This window comes from Cloeon dipterum, chromosome X, assembly GCF_949628265.1.
Source record: "Cloeon dipterum chromosome X, ieCloDipt1.1, whole genome shotgun sequence".
NCBI lineage: Eukaryota > Metazoa > Arthropoda > Insecta > Ephemeroptera > Baetidae > Cloeon > Cloeon dipterum.
The window spans coordinates 2,286,661-2,312,792 of NC_088790.1; the positions used below are offsets into that span (position 1 = coordinate 2,286,661).

Sequence of the window (26,132 nt, forward strand, 5' to 3'; positions counted from 1 at the left end):
ACGTAACCAACGACCAGCGACCTCAAGTCCGGTTACTACCGTCTCTTTCATTTAAACCGGTATGATATTAGAGGGGAGAGCCCTTTAAGCCAAACCATATGACTAAAAAGGTCGAGTGGGACCTCTGGTGGCGCCTACGGAACCAGTTATAACAACAACCATGGTGCAAAGAGACCGCAGAATTTTGAGGTCCTGATTTCCGCACGTTAATCAGGTAATTAACCGGCGCCAATGTTCCAAATTTATTGTGACACTTTCTGATGGAAAATTGCGTTTTTCCCCATGCGGCAGAATGGCAGCTACTTTGACTCCGGAGGAAGAAGACTTTCCCGGCCGACTTCTCCACCAGGTGGGTGTTCATTGACCATGAATTCGTGAGTAGGACGCGGTGTCAGGTTATCGGGAAACCGCACCAAAAGGTTTCTGGTGCGTCGCTCTTTTCGACCCACACTGATGAGATGAACTCGCAAAATTCTCTAATGCGCAGAAAGAAAAATTTAAAATTATAATTTTTGCTTGCAAAAGATGAATAATTGATGCGTACATTCCAAGAGTTGCCCCATACATATCTCTGTCCTTGCGTAAAAAATATAAAATGCACGGCACAATTTGATAAAAAAAAAATAATTAAAATTCCAATGTCATTTTGATTAGGCTGCTTTGTGGGACAATGCCGAACTGTTGGAGGACCTGCTTCGGGGGGAGCAGAAAGCCTACATCGACAGCCGCGACTCGTGGGGTCGGACCCCTCTGCACGCTGCAGCTTTGACAGAGAATTCGCGCTGTTTAAAAGTCCTCTTGGCAGCGGGAGGTAATTCGAGCGGCAGCAATTCGACACCACAAATATGCTAATCCGAATCTGATTCACAGCCAACCCAAACTTGTCGTGTGGCCCGCGAGGAGAAAATAAGGTATTTAATTGCCAAAGATTTTAATAAAAAATGAATTAATATAAAATTATTGTAGACTCCCCTTCACGTAAGCAGCGAACACGGGTGTGCGAGCAACGTGCAAGCTTTGCTGGAGCACGGGGCGAATCTGACAGCAAAAGACGTGAATGGGATGACCGCTCTGGACGTGGCCGAGGCTGGCGAGCACTCGATAACCCTGCGACAGCTCAAAGAGGCAGCTGGTGAGTACCATTAACATTTCTCTCGGCAGGGATGTGTTTATCTCAATCGCGCGCGCGGATATTCCATTTCAAGTCAGACGGGTAAGATGCGGTTTCGGGCAAATGTCATTCGAGACACTCTGCAGCGTGACACGTAAAAAGAGAAAAACGAGCAAAAACTGGGTTACCCGTGGTTGAACTTTGCTCCGTGTGCCAGTGAAAGTCTCTTTCTTCTCGGTTGCCTTTGGATCGATCGTGATTGATGTGAGATGCTGCCTCGACTTTTTTATTTCATGAATCAGCAGACTCACGGTCAGCCATCTGGACCTTTCCTAACAGTAGCACGATCGATTTTTAGTGGAGGTTCCATTCGTTACACGTTCTAGATATGGATTAGAGCAAAATCAAATTTAAATTAAATAAACATCATTTTGATTTACTTGAACGTTTCAAACATAAGTCACAACTCATTTCATTCAAATAATAGCAATTTAAATATTGATTTTAAATATTTACGAAATAAAATGTTTGTGTGAAAAACCGATTACAAATAAACGAAAATAGTTTAAAAATTGGCATTTGAGCATTCTTAATTATAACGCATTCTTTAAATTAATTTTTTCGGACCATTTGACCAGTAAATTTAATCAATCATTTAATCAGGGCTTTGCATGAAAACATCAGTAAACACTGTTAACGCCTTATTTTTTATTTTTCTGGGTAACCAAGCCCCCGTTTCCACATTCCCGTGAAAAAAAGTCAAATTTAATAGCTTTCCCGCCTTATACAACACGTGCCACGCTTTCTTTTTTAAATAATCTGGTGAACGACACCCTCATTTTCCCGTCAGTTTACGGCAATAAAGTCAAATTATCTTGATTTTCCCGCGCTCTCCGACACGTGCCAAGCCTTTAATTACATTTTCCGAGAAAAACGCCCCCGTTTCAAAACTCCCGCGAGTTACGCCCCCTTCCAGTGGTTACTTTTCCTACAGAGATTCCAATGGACAGTAAAATAAGTGCGTTTAAATTAAAAATATAATATTTTCTAACACTTTTAGCACGAAATAAATGACTTTATATGGTCTTGTTCTGTTAATTATTTTTTATCTGCAGTCCAGCTTAAATTTGACGAAATGATTTGAACCGAATTTCTTATTGTAATTTGTTAGTTAAAATAATTGTTAACTTGAGATAATTATGAAATAAATTTCTGCTTTCTATTCTGAACTAAAATTGCTATGAATCTTCTGACGAGAAAGAGGCTATTAATTTTATAATTTCTAAATTCACTACAGAGTGAAATGATAGCTTGATGTAACAATAAATAAGTAAGTTGAAGGCTTTGTAGGAACACACTAAACAAAATAAACATACTGGTTTCTCTTTTGGAGCATGGCCATGAAGAGAGTCAGTGCCACTCGGCGAATTCGACGCAATTTGACAACAGTATATCTTTTGTCCCTTTCCCGGCGTTTACGAGGCAGCCGTGCGTGGAATTCGCGATTATGCTTTCTGCAAGATAAAAATAAACAATTTATATACACACCTGTGGTTCTGCATGAGAAATAATTTCAGCTCCATTTCAAAAAGTGTAAACGGTCGTGACAATTTAATTATGCGTCTAGTAAGATATCGCTGCAGGTCGGGCGGGAATCACGTGACTCCTTTCTTGGATTATTTACACATATTATATGTATCATTTCCGTGAGCGGATAACAAACTGAGTTGTGCGAGCATAAGTGTTTATTTTATAAACAGAGACCGCTGTAATCAGATGGATGTGGTGTTCATTAAGTGAGACCATATAAGAAAACCGCATAAATTGTTGACAATCAATTTTTCCGTCAGTGGCTAGAGTCGGAAATTTGAGACAATTTCAAAAGATACACGTGGAGGAGCAAGATTAAAAAATAAAATTATCTAACTGCAAGGAATACGCGATTTCAAGATTTTAAATGCCTTTAAAAGTCGTGAAGTTTTATTTTATTTTTTCAAAACATTAGGCTTAAATTTAGCTATTTAAATTTTTAAATACAAGTACTTGAAATTTTTGAAACTGCATTTCCGGGAAATTGGGGAGGTAACAATATTTTTCCACTATTTAAAATTTCATCAATCTGCTCTCTGAAGTTGCCAAGATTTATGCTCTAGAACTAGCACTCATGGCAACTGAATTATAAAGCCATGGCTAACTCGTATCGCTTTTATTCAATTCGAGTTTAAAAAAATTAATTTTGCTGCTCATGAAACCAAATGCCGTGTTGGCCGGAAGAGCTAGCTAACCAACCGTTGAACTTGAAAGCACTGCTATTTTAAACTTTTCATTCGACTACAACTTTCTGATTGTGCAAACGTTTAGAAGCTCTTTCAGTGCTTTCTTAAGTTTGCATAATCTTTCGCCTCAACAAGTCAGTATACTGAAATCATTTTGTTTAGAAAAGATAAACATACTACGTTACGAATGATAAGGCAAGAAAATTATGGTTTCACAACTTTCTGGACAGTTTTACGACTCATTGTTTTCTTAACTTGTTTTTTCAATGCGATTGACGATTAATTTGAGCTTTTTTCGGCACTAATTTTAGCAAAAACACACTTTTTTGACCCCGACGTGACTCGAACACGCAGCCTTCGGAACTGGAGTCCGACGCGCTACCATTGCGCCACGGAGTCGTGATATCTCAAATTTTTACTTAAGTCAATTAGACTTCACCTGTTTGTCAAATTGAAGAAAAATTGTGAAGCTTTATTTTTGTTCTGTAGGAAATTAAAAAAATAGCTATAATTATTTCAGACTGAGAGGCACTGGATAATCTTGAAAAAGTAAGAAGAAAAAATTGGTCATTTTCGTTTTGCTGAATTTAAAAGACGCTCAAGATCATTAAAACATTTTTGATTTATCCCTTTGGACAATAATTATTTATCTACGATTTTAATTTAGGTTAAAATTATTAAAATTTATGTATTGTTTTGAGGAAAAAACGTCTTATAGTAAAATTTTGAACCACACTCCTACAAGTATATCATATTTGACCGTTCCAATCGATTCCTGAGATCCTGAGGGTCAAACTAGGTAACATTGACTGTTTTTGGTTTGAACCTAGCATAATAAATCCGGCAACCAATCAGAAAAGGGAGTGATCGAGACGTTAGCGTTAGCATCACAGCGACAGCCAGCGGAAGCGACAAGGCAGGTCAGTTAGCAGTTAAGTTGCTGCTGGCTGTCGCTGTGGCGCTGCTGTCTCGATGTTGCTCGTTGCTGATTGGTCGCAGGCACTTTTTGCTAGGTTCTCAGACGGTTTTTACGTTTCCACCAAATTGGAACCTCAGAAATTGACTGTTACTGTCAAAAATGCTCTGGAATTTTGATTTTGTTTCAGAGCTGTCGGTTTCAAGTGGATGGATAAAGGGTGACAATAGAAAATTGTTGGATGAAATGAGCAATTTGTCCTAAAATTTGCAATAATCAAAATAGCGCCTTGCTATAAACGCTATGTATACAGTAAAATTTCAAATTTTGTCCAAATCTTGGCAAATTTCGATTCCTCTCGTCGAGATCTGTCCAACAGTGTTTTAGGGAAATTCTTTGTTGTGAAATAAAATGGGATTTCAAGTAAGGAGATAATTGAAAAGCATGCTTAATTTACAGCCACTTTTCTCAAAACTTTTTACACTTAATTTTCGCTTCTACTGAATCCTAAGGTTCATGCATTTTACAGGTTTTTCCAGGATTATTCCTCTTTAAATAAAGGGGACATCGTCGTGAAAAACTCCAATCGGTGGTCAAGAATGATAAATTCAAATTCAGACACGTTCGGCCTGAATGGTACGGATGAAAATCGATTTCGGCGTTAAAATCACGCTATAGTTCTGGCCGAGATAGAGATGCAAATGAGAATTAAAGAGCATGAAAATATTCTCTTTCGCGGCTGGCGCGACTCGATTCACTTGACGGAGCGGGGGAAGTCGGGAGACAAGTTTGTAGTGTGGCTTCCTCGCGGTGCGGACTGCTTATGCTTAGTCAGTTGCTTGTTTTGGCGCGCGAGAAGAGTGCGAGGACAGATCGCGAGGAGCGGCAGCCACAAGTGCGCGGCGTGCGGCCTGCCCGGCCATGCAGAACCTGATGCACCGTCTGTGGCTGTCCAGCTTGGGCGAGGTGGTCGACACCATCAACGCCGAGAACGCGTACGACGCCTGCAACTACTTCATCGACGACCTCACCTCCTCGGCGACCCACGCACGTCCAGGTTGCACCACATTTCTCTACATCTCGATCTATAACGGCCGTAATTCATGTTTTATCGTGCCTTCATCCGAGTAAATTGGATTAATTAGTCGCTTCAATTGAGCCAAGACGTTGGAAACAGCCATTTTTTTCTCTGAAGAATTTGCAAAACTTAATAAAGTTATTTTAAAGAAAGTTTAGATATAAGAGCTTCCGGAAAGGTTCATAGTCACCTTTGAAAGCTTTTGCAAGGTCAATATGCGAGAGCAACTCATCACAACTTGTACATACTTGCCTTCGGATTCTTCGGAAGCTGTCTGTTGGGAAAAACATCCTTGAAAAGTTATCATTGTGTTTAATCAAGCGATCGAAAAATAAGGATATTTATTTCAAAAAGAAAAATAACATTTCTTCATACAGAAAAATAGCGTTTTGACATTGTGTCAGGAAATCGTTTTAATTAACGTAATTCGGTAATGCCAACCACTTTAAGACTCTTAAAAAGCTAATAATTTGAAGTGTATTTGAGCGTGTTTGTTACATAATCAAAAGAATCAGGTTTTAACCAAATTATAACCTCAACTATAAGTATAATGCAACTTGTGGTCGGTGGTTTTTACTCGTTCCCTACACCTCTCGCTCTCGCTAGCGCTGCTTTTTGAGGTTCCTTTCTGAATGATTAAGAGCTTAGCGAACGAGTTATATAATCGCGTAGGGAAATCAGGTTTTCGCTTGAAGAATGTTAATAAATTCCGCGTCCAAGTCGTCGCTGCGCAAAGAAGTTCTCAGCTGCGCAAAGAAGTTCTCAAGGCGTTCAAGCAAGAAACTTTTGCGCCTTCATTTTAACTGCGAGCAAAATGGCAAAATTGGCACCACCACGATTTATTTGTGTACTCATCGCAACCGTCTGCGTTTCAAGTTCAAGTCCTTTGTCCGCTTTGGGACGTCTGCAGAAATGCATAATCCTGAATTAATGCTGTAATATGTGAGCTGTGCTGCTGAGTTTTTAAATATTCAACCAAGTCTTGGCTTCGGCTTGTATGGTTTCTCTTTGACAGTTGATATTGTGCTATTTTTTTCACATTTTATCACGAGGGATATCGAATATTTTGTGGTTTTTCACGAGAATCACGAGGAAAGTTACGTAAAATGTGCATTTTATTTTTTAAGCATTCCGATGATTCATTTTTCATATCATTAAGTTTTAAATTTATTATTTATTCAAGGTTTTAGCTAAAATTTGAAACAAAATCATAAAATTTCACGATATTTCCACGCTCTACAACTTGCGCCAGGTTTTTTATTTCTGTGAAACAACGCCTATTTTAAATTTTCCCGTTTTCTGTTAGCGCCAAATTTTAAAAATCCAAACAGATGGCGCCACCGTATAGTTTGGATTTTAAGTCATTTTCGCAGCGATTTCGGACTGAATCCTGCCACTGTGCACTTTCACTTGATTATGTTTTCTTTTAACGTGCTGAATACCAAAATCGGTTAAGCCAATCGCCGTAGAATCGTCAAAACTACTATTTTTAAATAGAAATATATTTTCCGACGTTTCTACGGCGAATGGCTGGACTGATTTTTGTTTCCAGCACGTCTAAAGAAATAATTCTAGAAGCAGAATGTACAGCAGCAGGATTAAGTCTTAAATCATTAAAATTAAAAGTAACCACTGGCGTCATCTATTGCTCAATTTGAACACTTAAGGGCTTACGCAACTGGTGAATTTCCCGTGTTTAGTGAACCACGCCCTCATTGTAAAATTCCAGTTCCAGTGATCAACAAATAAATTATAAACTTTAATACTTTTAAGTAAAACATATTTAAAAATAAAGATCTAAAAATTCGATTCTGCAACTCTCTAGCTCGGGCCAAAAGTCATAAATTTTTAGAGCCTCTCATGAATAATTCACCACTCATTACCCCTTGGTTCTCACGCTTCATTGAGCATGCTCAAGGTACAAAGTACAAAGCAGTGCGTAAATAAGGCAAGCTATACAGTTCATGATTGAAATAATCAAACTATGCATCCGTCCGCGAGTGGAGCAGAGGCAGTGCGTGCAGGGGATTTGTTTTGCAGCCTTCGCCTCGTGGAGATTATAATACACGTGAAAAGGAACGGGCACGGCACCTGCCCGCGTGTATCCACCGGAGCAAAGAATCGAATTATTGCGCACATGAAATGACACATATGTGTTCAAGAGGCTGGCTGACATTAATCGCGTACGGTGTTCCAGATACTATCGCTTTCAGTCTTCAGCCGGCTTTTGCGTATTCCAATAATTGCATTTGCGATTTGTACGCTGTTTTTTTCGGTTGAGCCGGGAAATTGAGACGGCTTCTTTTTTTTAAGTGTGGTTTTGTCTGCTGATTTAAATTTCACGGTTTAATTTTTTCGCATAAAAATCGATTTTTTTTTTAAATAAAAGTTTGCTTCTAAAACGATCGGCCAGAGTTGACTGGCGACACATTTAAGCGCGTTTAAGAACTCATAGAGTGGTTCTGCGTTGTTTTTATGCTTTTATTTGGCAGGCCTATTGGCTTCAAGTGAGAAAAACCTGTTAGCAAAAGCGTGTCGCGCTTTCGTGAGTTGATTTTTGGCCTTATTGGTGCGTGTGTTGGCCGACAATTCACTTTTAAGGGTTGCCGTGGAATGTGTCTGATTATTTAAGCAATTATATTTCGTTTTCGTGCTAGCATAGAAGAAAAAAGTCACGTTAATTTTCACGGGCTGGAAGATAAGCATAAAATCGACACCCAAGGGCTGCTTGACAGTTAACTCGCGAAAGATAACCGAAGGACAGGTGGGACTCGTTCTAGCAGCGAAAAACGAGAACGAGTTCTTATTTTCGCAGGTGGAAGATTAGCATATAATGCAAACTTCATGTTGTTGGAGACAGTTGAGAATTTTTTCAACGTCCTCTTGGCTAATTGCCACATTCAGGTCCATAAATTTATCGAAAAATCTAACAGTTCAATTTATAAATTATTTTTTGGCCTTGATTTCGACTCCTCCCGAGGGAAAGTTCCCGAAATTGTGAAAGGAGACAATCTCACTTGAATCAGAATACAATAAAAAATACCTATTCTTTTTAATTCAATGCGCACCTCCTTTTGTTTCAGATGAGAAAGAACAGAAAAAGCACGAGCATCACAGCGCCCTGCGAGAGGCGTGCAGCCGCGGCGACACAGATGCGGTCCGGCGAATTGTCGAAAGCATCGGCGAAGAAGCAGAACTCGTGATTAACATGGCACCGAGCGGCAGCAACACTCTTTTGTTCACGTGAGTGTAAAAACCGGCTGTCTATTAGCAGACGATCATTATTTTAAAGATCTGCTGGGCTTAACAGGGCGTGTGAAGTTGGCCAAAAAGAGATTGTCAAAATCTTGCTAGAAAACGAGGCAGACGGTCGAATCCATCCCGTGACCAAGTACTCGCCACTCTACATCGCATGTTACTATGGCAGAAAAGACATCGTCGAGCTGCTTCTCAAGGTATTAATATATGTCCGCAGCCTCATTAACAATACACAGTCAAGAGTGAAGGTCTTACATGTCAAAACTTGTCACATATATATTTTTAATTCACTTGAGTGGCTTAAAAGCGTGCACAGAAACACAGAAATTCATTTTTTAAACTGTCAATCGATTCCTCAGGTTAGCCTAGAGTCCTTATATTATGCAGAGTCGCGTGGATTAGTGACTGACGCGCATTCGCCCTGCGCAGATCCACGTCCATATCTTTTCCCATGTTAAAGACCGCGTCTTTAACGAATTTTCTGAGCCCACCGATTGATTGCTGAGGGTCGAATTAGGTAAAGTGGATATATTTTCCGACCAAAAAGTGCAGCGCGACGTGCGTAGCACAGGTATAGAATTTTTTCCCGCCAAAACAATTTGAATGCGAGGACTGCGCATGCGTCAGAGCTGGTTTGAACACCTCTTGCAGAGAGACCACCAACTGTTAGAATGAATTCTTTGTCAATCCAGCCAGCTCTGACGCATGTGCACTTCTCGCATTCATATTGTTTTCGGCGGGAAAAAAGTTCGTCGCGCTGGACTTTTTGGTCGGAAAAAATGTTTACTTTATCTAATTCGGCCCTCAAGAATCGATTGGTGTGCTCAGAAACTTCGTCAAATACGGTCTTTAAATGACTTTTCATTATTGGCTCTGATAGGAACGTGGATCTGCACAAGGCGAATTCACGTCGGACCTGCGGGACTCTGAATAAAAGCAAGGGCGGCTGCTAGTTGACCTGCTTTGTCACTGTGGCGCTGCTGTCTCGATCCGGTCAATCAGAGAGAACCACTCCCTTCTCTGATTGGTCGATGGCGTTCTTGTTCAAACCAAACACCGCCACTTTAGATTAATAAAAAATTCTGTACGGATTGCAACCATTCTCTTCTCTATCACAGGAACATTTTTGTTTTAATTTCCGCAGAAATTCCCGGAACTAGTCCAGCAGCAAACTGTGGAAAAATGGCTACCGGTGCATGCGTGCTGCATCAACGGCCACGTCGCTGTGTTGGAGCTGTTGCTGAAGTTTGCGTACCCGCCGAGAGTGATGTGCACCCTGAGAGACAAGTCTGGAGAGTGGGCGTACGACATGCCCTTTGACCTGAACGCGCGGGACGTGACTGGACAGAGTGTCCTCTATTTGGCGTGCTACGTCGGTAACCAGAAACTGGTCGACTGCCTGCTCAAGTTCAGGGTCAAAGCGAACAGAATCAATGTGAGTAATTAATCCTTTTTGTGGTTTTCGCGGGCGGGGCGGGGCGGGGGGCTGATGCACCTCTCGAGTAATGAGAGACTGCTTTAAATGGCTTGTCTCACATGCCTCTGGTTGCAAAATGCAATAAATATTTATATTTCCTTTCCGCGTGATTATGATTCGTGTCAGTAGATTGTAGGTTATGAAACCATCACTTTCTTCCTAGTGTCGCATTTGTGAAAACGAATCTCATTTCAACCGCAGTAGAATGTATTTCTGAGGATGTGCATGTGATTATATTTAGTAGGATAAAATGTCTAGCATTTATTTTGTTTCCCACTGGAAACAAAATGGATCCCCATTAAATTTAATGTGAATGAAATATTTATTAGACTCCACGGGTGTACAACAACAGACATATACAATAATTAAATCACAGGTTCATTGTTTTTGCTTTGGCGGCTTGGCACAGTATTTCATTCATTCATTAAATTTAAGAGAAATTCGTGTCACACGTGTCTCAAAATGTCAAAATGCGTGAGGTTGGACGATTTTTTCCTGAGAATTCGCAGGAATTTTGAGATGTAGGCGTGGTTTGCTCGAAAATTAAGAAAAGTTGTGGCACGTGTCAGAAAACGCGGAAATTCGTTAAATTTTTTAATTGTTACATTTTTTAAGGGGGCAAATTTATAACACGAAATATCGAATATCGCGGGGATATAATATATCGTTTTAATTAGATATTCATACAAAAACATAGAGATAAAATAATAAGATAATAATACATAATCCACGTCACAACTTGTTATGCACAGATAAATGGAATGCCTTTTTCCGCCTTTTTCAATCAGTATAAACGAAAAAACATTCCCTTTTTTCATATTATAATACTCAGAAATTCACTATTCTAATAATAACTGTCTCGAGACCTTTAATTCTATTCTAATTGTCTCGAATTTCTGCATGGACAGGCGTTGCGTATCAAGAAGGAGGACGAGGAGCAAAAAGCCAACGACATACTGAGTCCAACTCGAAGGAGAATATCGAACGGAATCCAGTCGATAATGTCCAAACTGAATCTGAGCAAGCAGGAGCCGACCGTTTCCAACGAAACGGAGCTGAGCCCTCTGTTGCTCGATTTGTACTGCAACAACAACACGGAGACGGCCCTGCACGTGGCGGTCAAGTGCAAGCACCACAACATCATCTCGGCGCTGCTGATGGGCGGCGCCAACCCCAACCTGCCGATCCTGGCCAACGAGGAGGAGCTGAGCCGCGACGAGGGCCTCGGCTCGGCCAGCGGCTCCACCAGCCTGGTGGAGGCGTGCAGGAACCGCGACCTGACGGCGCTGGACCTGCTGCTCAAGTACGGCGCCAGGGACGACGAGTGCAGGGCCCTGGAGGTGGCCTACCGCGACGAGATCATGTGCGCCAAGCTGTTGGCCACCAAGGCCCACACGGACCCTGAGTACAAGATCAACAAGAAGGCCATGTCGGAGGTGAGTCCTTCGCAGTTCGCGTCGGCCTCCAGCCTCGGCAGCCTCACCTACGGCTCCCTCTTCCCCAACACGGCGGTCATGATCAACTGGCACGGCCAGAACTGCCTCAGCCACGTCAAGCCGCAGTGGCTGGTGGACGCCGCTCTGACGGTCAATCCGCGCCTCAGACTCAACCCCAAACACCAGGACGTCGTCCTCTACTCCATCACCAGGCTGGACATCTCCAGGAACTCGCTCACCTCGGTTCCCATCGCGGTCTTCCAGCTGCAGAGCCTGAGATATTTGAATTTATCTCAGAACAAACTGGAAAGGCTGCCGTCGAACGAGGAAAAGTCAACAGTTCCTCTCAGTAAAAGCGGAAGGAACAGAGTAATGGCCGAGGCAATCGGATACATCGCTCCGGTCTTGGAGGAAATCCATCTGCAGTTCAACCGACTCGAGCAAATCCCCGAGGAAATTTTCCAGCTGCCCGCCTTGGTCAGTCTGGACGTGTCCAACAACAAACTCCAGTCCCTGCCTTACCTCATGTGGAAAGCATCCAAGCTCAAAGAGCTGAACGCGTCGTTCAACCTTCTTAGAGAGCTGCCGACGCACCAACAAGGCATCACAGTCGGCATCGACGTCACCAGCTTGACCAGCGAGCAAATCATGGTCAGATCCGACAGCTTTTCCAGCCAAACTTCCCTGGGGGTAAGTACAATTTGTTTTGAATTTGTTGCGTATTTTTTTCGGGAAGCGATCTGTTTTCGTGCGGTGGAGGACCTATAACGTTCTGATTGGCCAACAACGAAATGCATACCGCCACAAATAACAAAATGTGATTTCTAGAGAGGACAGGAGGATAAAAATTCGTCCTGCAATGACGTGTCTGAGCTAACGGACGATTCTTTGCAAGACGCGCAAACCTTGAACTCGTGCGTCAACAAAAGCAAATTTGTTCAGTGAGTTTTCGAAGCGTGCTCCAAATTCCCAACTAACTTCAGTAATTTCCGTAGAAATATGGACTTGAAACATTTGAATATATGGAGCAAAAACGTGGAAGTGAATGACCAAATCCTGCACGCGGACGAAGACAGTTTAGAAAACTGTTCGCAACTGTCGGCGCTGAATCTGGCGCACAACGCGTTTTCCTGCATTCCTTCCGCTCTGCCCTGCTTGGCTGTGAACCTAACCAGACTGAATCTCAGTTACAACAAGTAATAAAATGCAATAATAATTTCAAGCTGTCAAACTAATTCTGGTTGTCCAGCCTGAGGAGCATGGGACACGTAACGTCGTATCCGAGCACCCTGAAGCAGCTCGATTTGTCACACAATCAGATCTGCTGCTGGCCGAGCTTGCCTCAACTCGAAGCCCTGGACGCCGCAGGTGACATGTCCCATCTCAACTGCTACTGCCCTTCTGAGAACACAAAACCAAAGAAAACGCCTATTCTATCCGGTATCCGAGTAGAATTTTATTTTGGTTTCTTAATTTATAACGTTTCGTTAATTTGCAAGGTCGGCTTTCGAGCAGCAAATCTTTGAGAAGTATGATTCTCAATTCAGTTTGCACACATAGGCGCCACCTGAAGCTCGATTCTATGCGCACTCTTATTTTGGCCGATAACTGTTTGGAGAGAATCCAGCTTTCGACTGACGACGACGGTGGCTCCATCGCTGAAGAGGACGAAGCCGAAGATTTGGTAAATTCCAACTTTCAGGTTTCAAAACACGAAATATCGAGTTTAGTATCATTTATTTCAGAGATTTTCAACGCTGGGGAGTTCAAATTTAGTGGTAAATTGTTAATTTGATCTGCTCAGGGTCTAAAACAAATAGTTTTTCGTGTTTTAAAACTCAGGGTCACGTCAGGGTTAGTTAATGTTTGTTATATTAACACGTATATCTGCTGACAGGATCCTTCAAATCCAGTGGTGACGGGCAAATCAAAACTAATGTTCCCCAACATGAGCATGCTGGACATCAGCAACAACAACCTCCACGAAATTCCTAGAAACATCAACGAACTGAACAATTTGTCCGTTTTGAACATCAGCGGCAATCCTGGTAAGCCCATAACCAATTAAAACTGCAATAATTTTTTAAAAAAATTTCATTTCCTCAGACATAAATGAGCTGCCGCCTCAAATGGGTTTGCTTTCGAGGCTGTGGAATCTGAACACGAACGGCTGCAGCTTGCAAGAGCCGCTCAAGTCGATGATCGAATCAAAAAAGTACAAAACCATGGATGTGATTGGCTACTTGAAATCCGTGCTTGAGGATGCAAAGCCGTACGCCAGGATCAAGCTCATGATCGTTGGCGTCCAGGGAATTGGAAAAACGTCTCTCCTCGAGCAGCTGCGAATGGAGGGACACGGCTCGTACAAGAAAAAACCAGTCGAGGTTCGAATTTACCATTTGTTTTACAATCCTTTTTTAATTTTGTGAACAGCACTGGGCTAAGCGGATGGGCAACAAGAACATCAACGTGAAGACCTCCAGGGGAACAAACATGTCGACGGTTGGAGTGGACATCGGAGATTGGGTCTACGAGAAGCGCGGCCGCTCGCAGAACTCTTTCGGTCCTGTCGTATTTCGGTGCGTTTGCTAAATTGCTCAATTGCTGGGATGACTCTAATCTAATTTCTAAAATTTAGAACCTGGGATTTTGGCGGACAGAAGGAGTACTACGCAACGCATCAGTATTTCCTGTCCAAAAGAAGTCTATATCTTGTGGTGTGGAGAATTCCTGACGGCCCCCGTGGCATTGCTGAAATTTTACAGTGGCTTGTCAATATTCAGGTAATTTCGGACAATCCCAATCGAAAAATCCCAGAAAAACCAATTTTTATCTCTGATAATGCTGGATTTATAATTTAAAAAATAGAAATGTCGAACATTTTAAAATTCATGATGTGCGGGACATAATTTTCTTTCTTCCCTCACCGGCTTTTTTTAAATAAACTTTCTGATTTTTAAAGGCTCGAGCTCCGAACTCGCCAGTTTTGATTGTGGGCACTCATTACGACATGGCCAAAGACCTGCCTTGCACGGAAGACCTGCAACAGCTCATCAGAGAAAAGTAAAAATAATTATAATCTCCAATTTTCCCTAATTAAAAGAATTATTATTGAAAGGTTCATAAACATTGTGGACGCGGAAAAGTGCGGTTTGCCGAGGGTGTTGGACACGATCGAAATCAGCTGCAAAACCAGGCACAACGTGAAACACCTTTGCAACCTGATTTACGACACGGTGTACAGTCTGCGGCCGCCAGGGAGCAAGGAGCTGCTCCTCGAACAAAGGGTGCCGGCCAGCTACCTGGCGCTGGAGGACGTCGTCAGTGTCATTGCCGCCGAGAGGAGGGCCCTGGGAGCTGATCCCGTCTTGCTGGCCGACGAGTACAAGGCGAAGGTGGCCCATGAGCTGCAAGCCAGGTACCACAGGACCTTCAGGGACGGTGCCGAACTCAACCAGGCCACTGCTTTTTTGCACGAGAATGGTTTGATTTATTGACAGAGTGTGCTGGGGAATTTTTAATTATTTCTGATGGCAGGCGTTCTTCTCCACTACGATGACGCTACTTTGAAGGATTTGTACTTCCTCGATCCCCAATGGCTGTGTGATATGCTGGCGCATGTCGTGACGATTCGGGAAATTAATCCCTTTGCGAGAACTGGTTAGTAAAAAGATATTAATGATAGTTCATTTTTTCTAATTGAAAAAAATACTAGCGATTTCAGAATCGAAAAATTAAATTTAGACAGTTGGTATACGGCACAAATTTCGGCAAATTCGGAAAGCTGATCTTTTTATTGAATTTAGGCGAAATTTGGTTCACATTCTATATTTAATTTTATTTTTATTTGCTCTAAAATTGCTTTTTTCTTCCCCAGAAAAACAGCTAGTCAGGAAATTGAATAAATCTTTTTTTTTCGAGGGGCTGACCCCAAAAAATTTCGCCAGAAAAACTTGTGCGTTGAAGATTGATTTAACTTTTATTCTGCTTTAGGTGTGATGAAACTTGACGACCTGAAACACGTTTTTAAATCTTCTTCGATCGGTCCGGTTGACAAACGCGGCTACATCGTCAATCTTTTAAACAAGTTTGAAGTTGCGCTGACCTGGGACAGCAGAACGCTGCTCATCCCGTCTCTGCTCCTTTCCGAGGAGCAGATGCGAGGGCCGCATCCCCCAGAAGTGAGGGTCAAGGTGCGTAATTATTCCCCTTTCTTTGAAACCTTCTTTAAACTAAATCGAAAAATAGATTCCTGTGAGGTCGAGAGGGTGGGCTGTGAGGACGAAGAAGGCGCCAATCACGCAGGCATCCACTCTGGTCGGCAACTCTTCCTTCTACACTCCTTCCAATGAGGTGTTCAGGCTGCAAAAGCCCAACTCCAGCCAAATTAGTGGTGGGGAAATTGTTAAAATGTTGATTTTTCTTTTTTACTTAATTCTGACGACAGGGCCAAAGAGAGGGGAAGACTTGCTGAGTCCGGAACAGCCAGCTGGAAGTCTGAGGTGTGAAGTCACAACCAAATCCGACCCAGAATCGTCGATCCGAAGGCTGTTGCTGATGAGTTATTTCCCGAGTGGCTTTTGGTCAAGACTGATGACTCGCATCCTCGCCGACGACGCAATCGTCGACATTGTCCGCTCCTACTTCACTACACCCAAAGAGGTGACTTATTTTTTTTAATTAGAATTTCATAATTTAAATCTAATGATTTTAAGGTGATAAACGATGCTAGTCTAGCTCCGATTCTGGAGCACCGCGCTGACTGGGTGCTGTGGCAAACGGGAATGGAGCTCCGATATTTTGACACGACGTTGTTTAGAATGAAGGAGGTTCTGCCCACCGTGCAAAACACTCCTGTTGATTATCGCCAAATGAGGTTTGTGCTTTTAATTTTTAAAACAATTTTTTAAGGTGATTTCTGACAAAATGCGATGGAATATTGTTTTTTTTTCTTTTTTAAGACAAAGGGTGAAAAAGGGGAGAAAGGGTGAGGTGGAAATCGTTTTGGCTAGTAAGTGGACATCAAGACAAGTCCAAATCTGTTTGGCGTTAAAAGTTGCTTCAAATGAAGTTTAATTCAACTTGATAATCTTCAACGCATTCAAATAATAAAATTCTGGAAATTACCGAGATTTTACTTAACATTCTTTGGGATTTTAAAATAATGTTGCTGGTGCTTCACTTCTTTACACACGTTTAAACAACGAAATTTATCTGGAAATTATTTGAGACCAAATGCGAGCCGATCCGACCAAAAAGCCTAATTTTTAACTTTAAAAAATAGCAAAAAATACAATTTTGTCCCCAGATTTAAGCTGAAGCAGGAGGGCACCTGGACCGATGTGGACTTTTCCAATTCGTCGATTTTGGAGCTGTACTTCCCTGTGGAGACCCTGGTGCTGAAAAGGGCGATCAGCGAGGACGCAGCCGTGAACTGGGGCCCAGACAGCGAGTACCAGTCGATCGTGCTCGACCCCAGCATGGAGTGCGTGACCAAACTGCTCGCCTTGGCCGTCGACCACATTGACATTTTGCTCGAAGACTGGTACCCCACTCTGGGTAACATTTTTTTCTCAAATAATTTCAAGAAAATCCTGACAAAATAATCCAGGCACTCGGTTCGTCCACACTTCCGAGGGGCGCTTTTTGGTGACCAGACTGGTTCCCTGCCCAAAATGCGTGGCCAGTTTTAACGAGCAGGACGGCGCGTGTGCCTTGAGGCCTGATGCCTGGATGGCAATGGATAAAAATAGCATTTTCGACGGAAAAAAGCCTTTCGAAGATATGCACAGGGAGGATCGCGTGCGCAAATCTCAAGAAAGTTACACTTCTTGCGACAGCGGCGTCGAGCCTGACAGTGCTGGATCTAGGTATGCGATTTCTCCTTCATTTCTAATTAATTTAATTTGTTTCTACTCTCGCAGTCGAACTACGTCTTTCGAGGGTCATCCGGCATTCGCCGGCCTGGACCGGCTTTCGAACAAATCCGATTCGGACCCGCTGCACTACAGCTGGCTGGTCGAAGAGTGTATTTTAGCGGCCTACGACAAGAAGTCGGTCGAATGTCCACTTCACGGAGACATCGGCCTTCCCAGCATCGCCCCCGACACGGTAAATACAAAATGATAATTCATATAATTATGATTATATCTTTTTCTTTAGATGTTCTTGGATCTAGGTGAACGGCATCTCATCCGACCAGACAACATCAAAAGGGGAAAACTGCTGGGCAGAGGTGCGTTCGGCTTTGTCTTTCGAGGCAACTGCAAAATGCGCGGCTCCTCTCAGTACGCGGATGTCGCCATGAAAATGCTGCAACCTGTCCAGCCAGGTAGCAACGCTCGGCCGTCCGCTATCATTGCATTTAAGGTGCGTAAAAGGGAATTTTTTTAAGAAATAAAATTTTAAAAAATTTGAGAAATTGAAAGGAATTATTGAATTAGTTTTAAAAATGCGATTATGGGGGTGGTTTAAGCTATGAAGTAACAATTAATTTCTATGAATAGTTCTAAAAATGCTAATAATGAGATAAATATTTAATTAGAAAAATAAAAATTGCAAGAAATTCTTTCATAAGGGCGGATTTTCAAGGGATGAAATCGAAAGGGGTTTGGAATTTTAATTTTTTGGTTTTTGATACAATCAATATTTTTTGGTAGGTAGCTATAATTGTATGTTAAATGCCATAGATTCTGATTTTTAAAGAGGGTGGAAAAATGGTAGATATTGCTGAGGGGTGAATATCAGCATGGAAATCCGCTATAATTCAGATTTTTGGAAAATTTACATCGGAAAAACAAGCCTGTAGGGTCTATTATCTTACCCCAGTCTTAGTAGTTTATTTTTTTAAATTATTATTTATTTTAAAAAAAAAATCGGAGTTATAAGAAAATGTAAAAATTAAATGCTTTTGCAGGCTGCACAAGGAAAATGGGAGCGAGATCCGTTGCAGTACGCGTGCAAAGCGTACTGCACGGCGCGGCAAGAGCTGAACATCCTTCTCAGCCTGCGCCACCCCTACATCGTGCCCCTGGTTGGCATTTGCACGCACCCCCTGGCCCTGGTGCTCGACCTGGCGCCGCAGGGCGCACTCGACACGACCCTGCGCCACTACCGCAGGTCCGGCGCCAAACTCGGGCCCTACGTCTTGCAAGCGGTCATTCTGCAGGTGGCCAAAGCCATCGAGTATCTCCACCAGCAACATATCATCTACCGAGACTTGAAGTCGGAGAACGTGCTAGTCTGGGACATGCCGGCACCTTTCACCGCTGACCCGCTCGCCAGGGTACACGTCAAGTTGGCCGACTATGGTGAGTTTTTTTTCAGGAAATTTCGTTCGACGAGGATTTTTTAAAGCGCTGAAAAGTTTAATATCCTTGTATTATTTGTTTGATCATGCTAATAATTTTAACAAACAAATCGATCAGAATGTGACATTTTTTATTCGTCCTTAAAAAATAAATTAAAAGAAAAAAGTGGTTAAAGAAACAAAATTTACAACCTTCTGAGCAGGTGAATTTGGAAAAGGAAAAAAATTGTAAAATAGGAATGTTTAGGTTTTTTTCTCGGCGGGAAATTATCAGAGAAAAATCAGGAAAAATATATTTCTAAAAATAATTTTTTATCATCAAATTGAATTTCAGGTATCAGTCGGTTGACCCTGCCATCAGGGACGAAAGGATTTGGCGGGACTGAAGGGTTCATGGCGCCGGAAATAATGCGCTACAACGGCGAAGAGGAGTACACGGACAAAGTGGACTGCTTTTCGTTTGGAATGTTCATTTACGAGTTGCTTACCCTGCACCAACCTTTTGAAGGACAGGAGTCTGTCAAAGAATGCATTTTGGAGGGTGGCAGGCCGTCCTTGTGTCACAGGGTAAGTCCATTAAAATTTGAAACATTAAATAAACCAAGACTTTTAAAATATTGTAAAAACGTCAGAAATTTTACTGGATTTATCAAAATTTAAAAATTAATGTCGCAGGCTTTTAGCAAACTAAGAAAAATATTGCTTTCTTTTAAATTCTTTTAAACTCTTTACAAAATTAAATAAAAATCCGCTTCATAACAATAATTTTATAAAAATCTTGGCGTTTGCAAAAATTACCTCTTTGATTTTTTAAACTTCCAACCATTTTGCCAAATTTAAAGAAAATAAAAGCCTTGATTTACAATTTAAATATATTTAAAAAAAGTCATTTTTTAAAAATTAAAAAATCATATGGCATTTGCAAAAAATAAAATAAAATCCGGAATCAGGGCGATTTATAAAAATCCTTGCCTTTTGCCCCTTAACAAGAGGACTTTAAAAAACTTAAATATGGGAAATTGACCTTCCGGTTTTTTTGATTTTAAATTTTTTTATAAATTGACCTAATTAAAACAAAAATCCTGCAGGAAACATTATACCCTGGCTACATTTTGGACCTGATGGTGTTGTGCTGGGCGCAGCAGCCGAGGGACAGGCCGTCCGCGAGCCACATCGTGTCGATCGCCTCCGCGCCTGAGTTCACCCACCTGTCCGACGTGATCGCCCTGAACCACTCGTCCCAGGTGTCCGCGACAACAGCGGTGCCAGTCTGCGACTCGACCGGTAAAACTCGATCCATTCAAAATCAATTAAATTGAAATATAAAAAAATCAGACGAGAGTTCGTCGGAATTGTGGCTTGGCTGCATAAACAACCGGGCTGACCTTCTGCTGGCCACCAACGGCAGAGGCTGGTGCAACTACTGCACTCTCAATCTGACCGGCAACCCCACCGCCGCCTGTCAGGTCGGATCCAGCGTGTGGCTTGGCGACCACAAAGGATACATCCATGCCTACCTGTATGTAATCAACACTTTTACCCGATTTTCTCATATTTAAAATGATGGACGAGGAAATCCCCTTCACTTAAAACTTGCCATAATTTAAAAAAGAATGTAGTTTAAAAAATGAGGTCAAAATCACAGGTTTTGATGGAAATTTACATATTTTCGTCAATTATTTCATTTTTGTGGATTTTTTGACATTTTTTGGCGAATTTTGAGTTGGTTAAGGTGTGTGTTGAACTCCTCTCGTTAAGTAAAATCAAACGAACACCAAATTTGAGGTTATCTGTCAGGGTCAAAGGTCACCAAGGGTTCGGGAACATTTTTGGGGGTTTTCGAAAATTTTAAAAATCCGGAATGCCCCTCAAAATTGAAATCAGGGTACATGTAAACTTTTGTGACAGTTTCAAGGTGGTGTTTGGCTTTGTATTTGAGATTAATTTACAAAAAAATTCTTGTATTAAAAAATTTAATTCAATTTAGTGTATTTCCACAGAATAAGTCTTTAGAATAAATAAATTATATTATTAATTTTTGCGTAAACACATTTTCCACATGGAATTAATTTTCTGGTAATTTCAGGGCGTCAGACTGCACACAGTTGTTCAGTTACAACATGGAGCCGGACGCCCCGGTGCCGTGTCCGGTGGTTTCGATGCTGTGGCTGCACCAGCTGCAGAGAGTGGCCGTGGCAATGGCCAATGGCCGCTTGTTCATGGTCCGCAGTGACGTCATGCCGTCGGCCTCCACCATGGGCGAGGGCAGTTTCGTCATGACCGAGCTGGGCAACAGCTCCGTCCTCCACGCCATCACCGCCATTTACAAGGACAACGGCCGGTAAGCTTTTTTTTATTTTTATTTTTTTATTTATGGAAATTCCGATTTTTCTTCGCATCTCGAAATCTGTCGGTTTTCTCAATCCATTTCTAGGCATGTGACACACAATTGAGGCGACATTGTTTCCTATACCAAGAACAAAATTTAAAATGTCATATTTTGGGTGTTCAAAATTTTTTGAAAATTCAGTAATAAACTTGATTGTGCATTAAAGTTGTCGGCCATCTGATTAGACATCTTTTGACACCAAATTTAAGGTTCTAGTAATTTTTAAAATTTTCAAATTGCAAGAATTTATTAAAAAAAAACATTGTTGAGATAATTACGATTTTTTTCTCCCACGGGCCCGTTTCTACAAGTTCCACACTGATTTTCCGAGAGAGATTGTTATGACACCCCAAAATGACCCTGACAACATCCCAAAACATTTTTAGGCCAAATAACAATTAAATTTTTTGGCAGGGTGTGTGAACTGTGGTGCGGCGAGTCGCGCGGGAGCATCAGCATCTTCACGATCAACAACAACATCGTGTCGTCTCAAGAAGTGGTCAACCACTACGAGCCGGTCATCGAGAATCTGGAGGTGTTGCATTTAATCTCGTCTCACTGTCCCAACTACTCGGGACAGGAGCCTTCCATTTGGTCCTACGTTTATCCAGGTAATTTTCATTTTCTTTGAAATAAGAATATGACTGATGGTTGGATTTCAGGCTGTGTTGTGTACCATTGGGAACCCTCGTCTCGCACAATTCTTCATAAATTAGATTGCTCGAAACTAGTTCCTTGCTCCGAGAGCCTCAAATCCATCAGTATTGAAGAACACCTCAGCCCAGGCCGTTGCCAGGTGTGTATACAACTCCAGCAGAGTTCGCGAAAAACACGCATTCTTTTGGAAAATATCCTACTACATCGCCAGAAACTGTTTTTTCAGATTTTTTCCCGAAATATAAATAGTTTTTAGGGGTGCATATTTTCCCGTTTAATTCATTGAGGGGAATTAGATAAATTTTAGCAGTTGAATATCAAAAGATAAAAAGTAAAAAATGAAAATTTAAATAGCAAAAAAAATACATTTTAAAATTTAGAAAATGTATTTAAAAGTGGTCGTATAACAAGTCTGAACTTCACAGAAAACTTCATAGTGGTGGATTAATTTTTATTTTCAAGAAATTCTACTTCAAAACAAAACAAAAAAATAATTTTTAAATTTCGAGATATTTTTGCAACTCTAAATCTCGGGTTCTAACCATTAGAATTTTCCTTAAAATAAAAAATCGGTATGTCTAATTTGTGCTCAGGTGACGTGCATGTCCGTGCTGAACGAGGAGCTGTACATCGGCACGACCTGGGGCTGCATCATCGTGGTGGAGAAGAACTCGATGCGGCCGATCACCATTTTCCGGCCGTACGAGGAGGACGTGCGCGCCATCATCGCGCTGACGCCGTCGGAGGACGCGGAGAAGGCCGGTGCGCCCATGCTGGCCACCCTGGGCAGAGGCTACCGCGACCTGATGTCGAGGTACCTCGACTCGTCAGTGCTGGTGCACGAGCTGGCCACTTCCACCGCCATGGTGGCGCTCGTGTGGCGAGCGGAAAATTGGTCTCCAACTTAAATTCTCTCGAGTTCAGATTAGAAAAACCAAAGATTTGTTGATATTATTTTAAATTTTGATTTTTTTTGTACATTTTTCAATGTATTTTAATACTTAAATTCGGAAGCGACCTCCAGTCTATATAATACGATATTTTGAGCTCGTCTTTCTGCAACAAACATTCCTGATTTGAGAGTCACTTGATTATTTTGTGATAAATTAATGATTGTCCATCGCCTGCAAATTACTCAATTCATTTTATGTAGTGAATAAATCAATATTTTAAAATGCTAACCAATGGATTTTAATTTCAACGAGATTTCAATCGCATCAGGGTGGTCCCTGAGCGCCCTGAAAGCCTTCAAAGCGTTGAATTCTGAAAGCTATTGATTTTGCCGTTCCAGCGGTGTGCAGATCTTGCAATTTGGACCAATACAGAGCCCGCCAGGCGTCGTTAAAGTGGTTTGAGGGCTACCCTGACGCCAGGGTTCGATTTCTCACCTATTCTCTGTTCTAATGGTATATTCTGACCTCCTAACATGTCCTAAAGGTTAAATTTTTCGATTGTGCAATTCAGATTTTTTTAATTTACCCTGAAGTTAAAAACAACTTTTTCCAGCTTAAAACCCTTTGTAACTCAAAAACTTAAGGCTTCTCACCACCCTGAAAGTTTCCAGGTACTTCAGGGCAACATTTTACTCCACACTTAGAAAAATTCAAATAGCTCTTCTTTAGATATGTTCGAAATTTAAAAATTAAATACAAAATTTATCAAATTTGAAAAATTCCAATTTAGTTAGCAAATATAAAAGTTGTTGCCCGTCTAAATAGGAATATTTTGGCGCAGGTTTTTATGTTCCAGCTTAATTAAAACTCGAGTAAATCTCAATTCAGCTCTAAGAGGGTGGATTGTTCCAGATATCACCCTGATTTTCCGAGAAAACGACCTGGGCAACATGCTAAAAAATCTACATGGTGCTCAACAAGAAGTGGTAAATATTCTAACTCTCGTGTAAAATCGCTGAAGTAAAATTATCCGAAACGTATAGAATAAATTAAAAACAAAATAAGCTGAAGCCATAAACTACCTAATTAGTAGTGTTTTTTTTAAGTGGCTGCAAAGTTCGAAAATGGTGCGGGGGCTGTCTCTTTACTTAATTTAAATCCTATTTTATTTCACGACTATGAGTTTCCATAAAACGCTGTTGGACACATCTCGACGAGAGGAATCGAAATCTGCCAATAAAATGTGCTCAGGCGCTGTAAATTTTTGAGAAAAATTGAAAAAAAAATAATTAGCAATGGTCCTTTTTTTATTCGAACAAATTCCTTATTGATCAACTGCTTATTGCATCCAAAAATTCAACTTTTTTCGACCATCACCCTTTAAATGCAGTAGAAAGCATTTTTAAAATTTTAAAATGATTGACGAAAATATGGATTGTGTAGAAAAATTTCTTTTTAAAGTTTCAGTGCACGTTTTGACCTAAATTGGGGTGCAGAAGGAAATTTGAAAGAGTGCTTGTCACATCATTACAAGCCGTCACTCGTCGTGTGTTTTCTGTCCGTGGCGCAAAATAATGAGCTGCTTACCCGGCAACTCGGCACTGGGAAAGTGTGTCTGCGCGCAGATTCGGAAAAATGTGAGAGAAACAATAGACGCGCTGTTTCGACTACCTGCGCCAAGGAAAAAACGACGAACGCTTGTGTTTCACATTGAAATGATCTGTGCTGAGTGTGTTTTTAATGAATGCAAATTGATTCCGAGAAAGAGTGATGTTTTACATCTCATTATTTCCAGGTCGGCTCCTTTCTGCTCCTCCATCAGCAACTGCCAAGCGTCAGCAGCCTTATTCAAACTCGGCAAAAGCATACTATATATGAGAGCACACACAGACAAAACAAACACGAATCCAAAAGTATTTTTAAGCCATTGTTATTTCTATAGAACTATAACGCTATATTTATCGGTAGGATTGACATTTTTGCAGAAAAACACGCTTATTATTATCATCAGAGATTTGATATATTTTTGTATTTTTATAGAATAACTAAGTGTGTGCCAGAAAAAGCTTTCGGGGCGAAATCTGGGAAACGAGCCACTCACAGCTTGGAAAATTGAGATTTTCTCGAGTTCTAATGAAGCTAGAACATCAATCTTTGTGCCAAAAGATGCCTAATTAGATGGCCAACAACTTTAAATTTGCAAAAATATTTTTGGAGTTTTTCAAATTTGGGTAATTTTTGAGTTAAATATTAAATTTTGAATATTTAAAAAAACAGTTTAATCTTATGCTTTCATAGTATCGAATAAAATCTTGCCCTAAGTGTGTGTAAAATGCCTGGAATTTTTCAGGAAGGTGAAACTTAATTTTTGAGAAACAAAGGGTCAAAGGTTGAAAATTTAAGTTCTGGGAAATTTTTGAGAAAGTCAAAATTGATAAATTTTCACCCTCTCAACATGATTAGGGTCACCCCTGAGGTCAGACAAAACATGAAAAATTCGAACCCTGGCGTCGGGGTTGCCCTTGAGCGATTGGTAGCCCCTTTAACGACGCCTGACGGGCTCTGTATTGGTTAAAATTGCAAGATTTGTACACCATTGGAACGGTCAAGTTAAGAGATTTCAGAATATGTATAATTTGACCCTTTGGGAGCCATCAGGGCGCTCAGGAATTTACCTAAAAGGCATCTGGAGAGTCTAATTGCATATTTTCTTAACTATTAAAAAACGAAAATAAAACTGCATTTTTTTCCAATTTTAAAACGGACTATATTAATTTTGCGAAAAGCTTGAATATAAATTCAAGATTGTATTTCTTACAAGTAAAAAGTGATATGATTGTCTCAGAAAATATAGTGGATAAATTTGACTATTTCTCGGAACGTCTGAAACCCCAGCCTTTCTGAGAATGGCAATAAAAAAATGAGAGGAGAACAGACAAAGCCAAAATGAGGCTTGATTTTATGACAACTATCTTAGAAATCCTTTAAACTCTACCACAAGCCGTTTTATACCTAGAGCACTTTTTACCGCAGATTGTGCGGGAAACTTATTCGATTATACTGTGGCGATTTTAAATAAGTTACAATTTTGATCAGGCTTTGGAAAATTGTCCATTGGTGTCATTAAAAAACCACAGCCTTATCAAATAATGAAAACATTGAAAAGAATTTCACTCGATTGTTCAAAATTAGAATCCCGGGCTTGTTGCGAAAAAATATTTGAAAATTGTAATCGATTTTTCAAATTCATGCATATTATGGCAAATTAAATGTGCTTTTTAAAAATTTAAATATCTATCTTGGCGTTTGCAAATTTAAAAAATCCTGGCATT

At 41.0% G+C, this 26,132-nt stretch overlaps 1 protein-coding gene and 1 non-coding gene across 2 annotated transcripts; one reads left to right on the top strand and one right to left on the bottom strand.

Moving 5' to 3' along the window:
* Window positions 1–137: 137 nt before the first annotated feature.
* Lrrk (Leucine-rich repeat kinase) lies at window positions 138–23,088 on the top strand. The gene is made up of 36 exons (XM_065494958.1): window positions 138–214; window positions 292–349; window positions 655–811; window positions 871–911; window positions 967–1,132; window positions 8,465–8,624; window positions 8,692–8,836; window positions 9,784–10,074; window positions 11,025–12,242; window positions 12,381–12,493; window positions 12,548–12,748; window positions 12,802–12,992; window positions 13,052–13,236; window positions 13,450–13,600; window positions 13,659–13,936; window positions 13,986–14,131; window positions 14,191–14,335; window positions 14,515–14,615; window positions 14,671–15,035; window positions 15,090–15,212; window positions 15,546–15,745; window positions 15,801–15,945; window positions 16,000–16,214; window positions 16,268–16,428; window positions 16,861–17,111; window positions 17,164–17,422; window positions 17,477–17,663; window positions 17,715–17,921; window positions 18,469–18,862; window positions 19,196–19,428; window positions 19,950–20,145; window positions 20,197–20,380; window positions 20,948–21,202; window positions 21,665–21,861; window positions 21,913–22,046; window positions 22,501–23,088. The coding sequence occupies exons 2-36, from the start codon at window positions 293–295 to the stop codon at window positions 22,813–22,815; spliced, it is 7,767 nt and encodes a 2,588-aa protein (XP_065351030.1). The 5' UTR covers window positions 138–214; window position 292; the 3' UTR covers window positions 22,816–23,088.
* TRNAW-CCA (transfer RNA tryptophan (anticodon CCA)) lies at window positions 3,715–3,786 on the bottom strand. Its single transcript has one exon. It is a non-coding gene; the product is annotated as a tRNA-Trp (tRNA).
* Window positions 23,089–26,132: the final 3,044 nt, after the last annotated feature.

Bases quoted from the DNA above. Each gene is read 5' to 3' on its own strand.
- Lrrk (XM_065494958.1), top strand. From the start codon at position 293: ATGGCAGCTACTTTGACTCCGGAGGAAGAAGACTTTCCCGGCCGACTT. The intron at 14,336-14,514 runs GTAATTTCGGAC...TGATTTTTAAAG, and splicing joins AGTGGCTTGTCAATATTCAG to GCTCGAGCTCCGAACTCGCC. The intron at 18,863-19,195 runs GTGAGTTTTTTT...ATTGAATTTCAG, and splicing joins CGTCAAGTTGGCCGACTATG to GTATCAGTCGGTTGACCCTG.